This window comes from Zonotrichia leucophrys, unplaced genomic scaffold (assembly GCF_028769735.1).
Source record: "Zonotrichia leucophrys gambelii isolate GWCS_2022_RI unplaced genomic scaffold, RI_Zleu_2.0 Scaffold_1831_8540, whole genome shotgun sequence".
Taxonomy (NCBI): domain Eukaryota; kingdom Metazoa; phylum Chordata; class Aves; order Passeriformes; family Passerellidae; genus Zonotrichia; species Zonotrichia leucophrys.
Genome location: NW_026994036.1, coordinates 1 through 8,540, shown reverse-complemented (window position 1 = coordinate 8,540; position 8,540 = coordinate 1). Strand labels below are relative to the sequence as shown.

Here is an 8,540-nt window from a genome sequence, read left to right as displayed (position 1 = left end):
CATTTTTTCTCATTCCTTTCTCCATTTTCCCCTTTTTTTCCTGCCATTTTTCCCTCATTCTCCTCCAAAATTCCCCAGTTTATCCCATTTTTTCCTCAATTTTTCCCACTGTTTAACCCATTTTTTGGCCATTTTATCCCATTTTTTCCCATTTTTTCCCATTTTTCCCATTTTTCCCCTTTTTTTCCTATTTTCCCACCCATTTCTCCGCCCATTTTTTCCCGTTTTCTTCTCTGTTTTTTACCCATTTTCCCACCAAGATTTTTCCCTCCAATTTTTTTCCCTGCCTGTTTTTCCCCATTTCCCACCCTTTTTTTTTTCTATTTCCCTGCCCATTTCCCCCACCATTTTCCTGGTTTTTTTTCCCATTTTTCCCCCATTTTTTCTCATTTCTCTCTTTTTTTTCCCCCCTTGTTTTTCCCCATCCCATTTCACCCAAACCCCACCATTTTTCCCCTGTTTCTTTCCCATTTTTCCCCTTTTTTTTCCCATTTTTCCCCTGTTTTTTCCCATTTTTCCCCTGTTTTTTCCCATTTTTCCCCTGTTTTTGCCCATTTTCCCCCCTTTTTTTTCCCCCTGTTTTTCCCATTTTCTCCCCATTTTCCCTCATTTCTTTCTCCATTTTCCCCTGTTTCTTCCTGCCATTTTTCCCTCATTCTCCTCCAAAATTCCCCAGTTTATCCCATTTTTTCCTCAATTTTTCCCACTGTTTAACCCATTTTTTGGCCATTTTATCCCATTTTTTCCCATTTTTTCTCCATTTTTCCCCATTTTTCCTCATTTCCAACCCATTTTTTCCTATTTTCCCACCCATTTCTCCGCCCATTTTTTCTCTGTTTTTTACCCATTTTCCCATCCATTATTTCCCACCAAGATTTTTCCCTCCAATTTTTTTTCCCTGCCTGTTTTTCCCCATTTCCCACCCATTTTTTTTTCCCATTTCCCTGCCCATTTTCCTGTTTTTTACCCATTTTTCCTTTCCCTCATTTTTTCTCATTTCTCCCCCTTTCCCCCCCATTTTTCCTCTTTATTTTCCCCCTTTTTTCTCCCATTTCCTCCCTTTTTTATCCCCATTTTTTCCTATTTTCGCCCCAATTTTTTCCTGCCATTCCCCCCCATTTTCCACCAGTTTTTTTCATTTTATTCCCATTTTTTTCCATTTTCCCCTTTCCCCCCCTTCTCCCATTTCCTGCCCCATTTTTCCTGCCTGTTTTTGTCATTTTCTGCCATTTTTCCCCATTTTTCCCCAATTTCTCCCCATTTTTTTTTTCCATTTTTCCCATTCTCCTCCTGGTTTTTCCCAATTTCCCCATTTTTTCCCATTTTCTCAGGTTTTTTCCATTCCCCTCACTTCCCCCATTCCCCACTATTTTTTCCCCTTTTCCCCCTCTTTTTTTCCCCATTTTTTTCCTTTTTTTTTTTTGCATTCTTCCACCATTTTTTCCCATTTTCCCCCGGATCTCATCCAGATCCAGGTCATCATAGAGGAACTCGTTCTCCTCCAAAATTCCCTCTGTTTTATCCCATTTTTTCTCAATTTTCCCTCCTGTTTAACCCATTTTTTGCCATTTTATCCCATTTTTTTCCCATTTTTTCCCAATTTCCCCCCATTTTCCCCCATTTCCCTACGGATCTCATCCAGATCCAGATCATCATAGAGGAACTCGTTCTCCTCCAAAACTTCCCCCGTTTTATCCCAATTTTTCTCAATTTTCCCCCCCGGTTTACCCCATTTCTTTGCCATTTTATCCCATTTTTTCTCCGTTTTTTCGCATTTTCTCCCCGTTTTTGCCCATTTTTTCCCAATTTCCCCCCATTTCCCTATGGATCTCATCCAGATCCAGGTCATTGTAGAGGAACTCGTTCTCCTCAAAGTTTCCTCCATTTCCCCCCCGTTTACCCCATTTTTCCTCCATTTTTTTCCCATTTTTCTCCGTTTTTTCCCATTTTCTCCCCGTTTTTTCCCATTTTTTCCCATTTTTTCCCAATTTCCCCCCTTTTTCCCCCATTTCCCTACGGATCTCATCCAGATCCAGGTCATCATAGAGGAACTCGTTCTCCTCCAACTTTCCCCCATTTTTTGCCCTTTTTTTTGCATTTCCTCCCCGTTTTTCTCCGTTTTTTCCCATTTTCTCCCCGTTTTTTCCCGTTTTTTCCCAATTTCCCCCCATTTTCCCCCATTTCCCTACGGATGTCATCCAGATCCAGGTCATCGTAGAGGAACTCGTTCTCCTCGAAGTCGGGCTCCTGGCAGGAATCCACGTAATATTCCACATCGTCCTTCAGCTTCCGCACCGGGTCCACCGGGATCGAGTCGTTGTCGAGCATCCGCAGCAGCGTCTCCAGCATGCGCACGTGGAACCGGTGCCGCTCCACCTGCCGCTTCAGGGCCTCGATACGGTCCTGTTTCTGGGGTGAAATACCCAAAAAATGGTTAAAAATTAAATTTCTATACTCCTGATATTCATGGTTTATGTATGGGTGTAAGGGCAGTAACAGCAATGGGCGCAGCAGCGTCTCCAGCATGCGGACGTGGAACCGGTGCCGCTCCACCTGCCGCTTCAGGGCCTCGATCCGGTCCTGTTTCTGGGGTGAAATACCCAAAAAATGGGAAAATTTAATTTTTATATTGATTAGAATTGAGTGTTTAATCAATGGGAGCAATGGCAATGGGCGCAGCAGCGTCTCCAGCATGCGCACGTGGAACCGGTGCCGCTCCACCTGGCGCTTTAGAGCTTCAATCCTGTTCTGTTTCTGGGGTGAAATACCCAAAAATTGGTTAAGTTTATATTTTATAGTGATTAATAATGGTATTTTATCTATGGGAGCAATGGGAGTGAGGTGAGGGATCCATGGGATCCACACCCAGCATGCGGACGTGGAACCGGTGCCGCTCCACCTGACGCTTTAAAGCTTCAATTCTGTCCTGTTTCTGGGGTGAAAAACCCAAAAAATGGTAAAAATCTGAATTTTATATTGATTTATAATGGTATTTAATCAATGGGAGTTATTGGTGCAATGGGCGCAGCAGCGTCTCCAGCATGCGGACGTGGAACCGGTGCCGCTCCACCTGCCGCTTCAGCGCCTCAATTCTGTCCTGTTTCTGGGGGAAAAAACCCAAAAAATGGTTAAAAATCAAAATTATGTATTGTTAAATATCGTCATTTATCAATGGGAGCAATGGCAATGGGCGCAGCAGCGTCTCCAGCATCCAGACGTGGAACCGGTGCCGCTCCACCTGGCGCTTCAGGGCCTCAATCCTGTCCTGTTTCTGGGGTGAAAAATGGGGAAATTGGTAAAAAAATAAAATTTATAGTGATTAATAATGGTATTTTATCTATGGGAGCAATGGGAATGGGCGCAGCAGCGTCTCCAGCGTGCGCACGTGGAACCGGTGCCGCTCCACCTGGCGCTTCAGGGCCTCGATACGGTCCTGTTTCTGGGGTAAAAACAGCCAGAAATGGTAAAAAACTGAATTTTATATTGATTAATAATGGTATTTTATCTATGGGTGCAATGGGAGCAATGGCAATGGGCGCAGCAGCGTCTCCAGCATGCGGACATGGAACCGGTGCCGCTCCACCTGGCGCTTCAGGGCCTCAATCCTGTCCTGTTTCTGGGGTGAAATACCCAAAAATTGGGAAAAAACTGAATTTTATATTGACTTATAATGGTATTTTATCTATGGGAGTAATGGGAGCAATGGCAATGGGCGCAGCAGCGTCTCCAGCATGCGCACGTGGAACCGGTGCCGCTCCACCTGGCGCTTCAGGGCCTCGATACGGTCCTGTTTCTGGGGGAAAAAATGGGGAAATTGGTAAAAAACTGAATTTTATAGTGATTAATAATGGTATTTTATCTATGGGAGTTATTGGTGTAATGGCAGCAATGGCAATGGGCGCAGCAGCGTCTCCAGCATGCGGACGTGGAACCGGTGCCGCTCCACCTGCCGCTTCAGCGCCTCAATCCTGTCCTGTTTCTGGGGTGAAAAATGGGGAAATTGGTAAAAAAATAAAATTTATAGTGATTAAATATCATAATTTATCAATGGGAGCAATGGGAGTGAGGTGAGGGATCCGCAGCAGCGTCTCCAGCATCCGGACGTGGAACCGGTGCCGCTCCACCGCCTCGATCCTGTTCTGTTTCTGGGGTAAAAAACCCAAAAATTGGTAAAAAATTAAATTTTATATTCATTAAAACAATAATTTATCCACAGCAATGGTGTCAGGGATCCATGGGATCCCCAGGATGGATCCCCCAGGGGGGAATGGAACCGGTGCTGCTTTAGAGCTTCAATTCTGTTCTGTTTCTGGGGTGAAAAACCCAAAAATTGGTTAAATTTAATTTTTATATTCATTAAAAGTGAATTCAAAATGAATATTTAATAAATAAAACCAAGGGGATCCCCAGGATTGAACCGCAGGGGGAAATGGAACCGGAGCTGCTCCACCTGACGCTTTAGAGCTTCAATCCTGTTCTGTTTCTGGGGTAAAAAACCCAAAAATTGGTTAAATTTAATTTTTATATTCATTAAAAGTGAATTCAAAATGAATATTTAATAAATAAGACCAATGGGATCCCCAGGATTGAACCCCAGGGGGGAATGGAAACGGTGCTGCTCCACCTGACGCTGCAGGGTTTCAATGCTGTTCTGTTTCTGGGGTAAAAAAACCCAAAAATTGGTAAAAAATGAAATTTTATATTCATTAAAACAATAATTTATCCATGGGAACGGTGGCAGGGATTCTTGGGATCCCCAGGATGGATTTTGTGATAATTTTGGGGTGATTTTTGTTGATTTTTTGAGGATTTTGGAGCATTTTAGGACATTTTGGGGTGATTTTTTGGAGTGATTTTGTGAGGATTTTGGGTTAATTTTTGTGGGATTTTTGGGGTGATTTTTGGGCTCATTTTTGTGGGATTTTTGGGCTCATTTTTGTGGGATTTTTGGGCTCATTTTTTGGGATTTTTGGGCTCATTTTTTGGGATTTTTGGGGTGATTTTGAGGATTTTGGGATAATTTTGAGATCATTTTTGTGGGATTTTGGGGGTGTTTTTTAGGATTTTGGGGTGATTTTTGATGATTTTGGGGCGATTTAAGGATTTTGGGATAACTTTGGGCTGTTTCTGTGGGATTTTGGGGCGATTTTGAGGATTTTGGGATAATTTTGGGGTGATTTTGGGGTGATTTAGAGAATTTTTGGATATTTTTGGGGTGATTTTTGGGATAATTTTGGGGTGATTTTTGATGATTCTGGGGTGGAATTTTGAGGTGATTTTTGGGATTCTGGGGTGATTTTTGGGATAATTTTGGGGTGTATTTTTGGCATTTTTGGGGTGTATTTTTGGAATTTTTGGGGTGATTTTTAGGGGTTTTTGGGGTGATTTTTGGGATAATTTTGGGGTGATTTTTGATGACTTCAGTGTGTATTTTTGGGATAATTTTGAGGTGTATTTTTGGCATTTTTGGGGTGATTTTTGGGATAATTTTGGGGTGATTTTTGATGATTTCGGGGTGTATTTTTGGGGTGATTTTGGGATAATTTTGGGGTGATTTTGGGATAATTTTGGGGTGTATTTTTGGCATTTTTGGGGTGATTTTTGGGGGTTTTTGGGGTGATTTTTGGGATAATTTTGGGGTGATTTTTGATGATTTCAGGGTGTATTTTTGGGGTGATTTTTGGAATAATTTTGGGCATTTTTGGGGTGAATTTGGGGATTTTTGGGGTGATTTTTAGGGGTTTTTGGGGTGATTTTTGGGATAATTTTGGGGTGATTTTTGGGATAATTTTGGGGTGATATTTGGGATAATTTTGGGGTGTATTTTTGGCATTTTTGGGGTGATTTTTGGCATTTTTGGGGTGAATTTGGGGGTTTTTGGGGTGATTTTGGGATAATTTTGGGGTGATTTTTGATGATTTTGGGGTGTATTTTTGGGGTGATTTTTGGGATAATTTTGGGGTGTATTTTTGGCATTTTTGGGGTGATTTTGGGGTGTATTTTTGGGGTGATTTTTGATGATTTCAGGGTGTATTTTTGGGTGATTTTTGGGATAATTTTGGGGTGATTTTTGATGATTTTGGGGTGTATTTTTGGGGTGATTTTTGGGATGTTTTTGGGGTGATTTTGGGCATTTTTGGGGTGATTTTTGGGATTTTTGGGGTGATTTTTGGGATAATTTTGGGGTGATTTTTGATGATTTTGGGGTGTATTTTTGGGGTGATTTTTGGGATAATTTTGGGGTGTATTTTTGGCATTTTTGGGGTGTATTTTTGGCATTTTTGGGGTGATTTTTGGGATTCTAGGGTGATTTTGAGAATTTATTTTGGGGTGTTTCTGTGGGATTTCTGGGATAATTTTTGTGGGGATTTTGGGCTGGAATTTTGGGGTGATTTTTGATGATTTCGGGGTGTATTTTTGGGGTGATTTTTGGGATAATTTTGGGGTGTATTTTTGGCATTTTTGGGGTGATTTTTGGGGTTTTTGGGGTGATTTTTGGGATAATTTTGGGGTAATTTTTGATGATTTTGGGGTGATTTTTGGGATAATTTTGGGGTGATTTTTGGGATAATTTTGGGGTGATTTTTGATGATTTTGGGGTGTATTTTTGGGGTGATTTTTGGGATAATTTTGGGGTGTATTTTTGGCATTTTTGGGGTGAATTTGGGGGTTTTTGGGGTGATTTTTAGGGGTTTTTGGGGTGTATTTTTGGGATAATTTTGGGGTGATTTTTGATGATTTTGGGGTGATTTTTGGGATAATTTTGGGGTTTATTTTGGGGTTTTTGGGGTGATTTTTGGGGATTTTGGCACTCACATCTTTGTCCCCCTTTTTCTTGCGCGTCTGCACCGACAGCGACTCCACCTCGCTCTCGAACTGATCCACCTGCATGTTCAGGGTGTCGATGGTGTTCTGGGCCAAAAAACACCAAAAACGGCAAAAAATGAAACCTCAGAACCCAAAAAAATCATTGCAGAAAATAAAAATTTAATTCTGATAAAAATCCCGGAGGTTTCAGCGAAAAAATGGCGAATTTTGGGTGGAAAATGGGGATTTTGTGGGGGAAAATTTGAATTTAAAATGGATTTTTTTTTGGAGTTAAAAAAGTCAAATTTCAATTTAGATAAGGAAGGAATTGACTGAGAAAAAAGGATTTGTTTTAAAAAAAATCCTCTAATTTTATGAGGAAAAAAGGGATTTTTTTTAAAAAAAACATTTTTCTGATTAAAAAAAGGGAAATTTTTGGTGAAAAAATCCCATTTTCTCACAAGATACTGGAATTTTAGGGGTTTTTTTTTGGATTTTCTTCAGGAAATATTGGATTTTTTTGTTAAAATTGCCACTTTTATCTCAAAATATTGGACTTTCTTTGCAAATAACATAATTTTTACCACAAAAAATTGAATTTTCTTGGCGAAAAAAGCCATTTTATCACAAAATACTAGAATTTTTAAAAACTTTTCCATCAAATACTGGATTTTTGAGGGATTTTTTAGATGTTTTTCCAGGAAATACTGATTTTTTGGGTGAAATATCAAAAAATAATGGATTGCTATCACACAAAATTGGATTTTTTTGGCGAAAAATCCCATTTTATCACTAAATACTGAATTTTTTGTGTAAAAAATGGCATTTTTATCCCAAAATATTGGATTTTTTTCAGGAAATACTGATTTTTTTTTTGTAAAAAACGCCATTTTTATCCCAAAATATTGGATTATTTTTTTTGCAAATAACGTCACTTTTACCACCAAAAATCGGATTTTTTTTGCTGAAAAATCCCTTTTTATCACAAAATATTGGATTTTTTGAGGGGATTTTTTTCAGAAAATACTGATTTTTTTTTGTTAAAATCACCATTTTTACCACAAAATATTGGATTTTTTTTTTGCAAATAACGCCACTTTTACCACCAAAAATCAGATTTTTTTTTGCCGAAAAATCCCTTTTTATCACAAAACATTGGATTTTTTGGGGGGATTTTTTTCAGGAAATATACTAATTTTTTTTTTTGTAAAAAACGCCATTTTTATCCCAATATATTAGATTATTTTTTTTGCAAACAACGCCACTTTTACCACCAAAAATCCGATTTTTTTTGCCGAAAAATCCCCTTTTATCCCAAAACACTCGGAATTTTTTTAATTTTATCCCCAAATATCAATTTTTTTTTTATTTTCCCATGAAAAATTCCATTTTTTGGGGCGGAATTTTGCGTTTTTGGGGTGGAATTTTGTGTTTTGCTCACCGTCAGCCACTGCCCGACCTCCTCCTTCTCCTTCTGGGCGGGATCGACCTTCTGGGCCAGGCCCAGCCCCTCCTTGCTGTAGGCCTTGGTCTTGGTCTCCCTCTCCACCACCTTGAACCGCTCCATTTGCTGCAAAAAAATCACAGAAATGGGGAAAAATGGGTTAAAAATCAGAAATGGAAAAAATCCCAAAAAAATCCCCCAAAAAATCCCAAAAAATCCCATTTTCCGCCCAAAAAATCCCATTTTCCGCCCAAAAATTCCCCAAAAAAATCCCATTTTCTGCCCAAAA

The 8,540-nt window shown here is 39.7% G+C and overlaps 1 protein-coding gene across 1 annotated transcript; it reads right to left on the bottom strand.

The window, feature by feature from the left end:
* Positions 1–1,976: 1,976 nt before the first annotated feature.
* CNOT3 (CCR4-NOT transcription complex subunit 3) lies at positions 1,977–8,464 on the bottom strand. The gene is made up of 3 exons (XM_064701723.1): positions 8,249–8,464; positions 6,817–6,912; positions 1,977–2,409 (listed from the first exon to the last, which is right to left on the bottom strand). Exons 1-3 carry the CDS (start codon positions 8,372–8,374, stop codon positions 2,041–2,043), a joined length of 591 nt encoding a protein of 196 aa, XP_064557793.1. The 5' UTR covers positions 8,375–8,464; the 3' UTR covers positions 1,977–2,040.
* Positions 8,465–8,540: the final 76 nt, after the last annotated feature.

What these genes read in the sequence shown, in the direction of transcription:
- CNOT3 (XM_064701723.1), bottom strand. Translation starts at nt 8,374, where the DNA reads ATGGAGCGGTTCAAGGTGGTGGAGAGGGAGACCAAGACCAAGGCCTAC. An exon ending in AGGTCGGGCAGTGGCTGACG is followed by an intron (nt 6,913 to 8,248) that starts GTGAGCAAAACA and finishes TTTTTGGCCCAG; the next exon opens with AACACCATCGACACCCTGAA. An exon ending in AGAAAAAGGGGGACAAAGAT is followed by an intron (nt 2,410 to 6,816) that starts GTGAGTGCCAAA and finishes ATTTCACCCCAG; the next exon opens with AAACAGGACCGTATCGAGGC.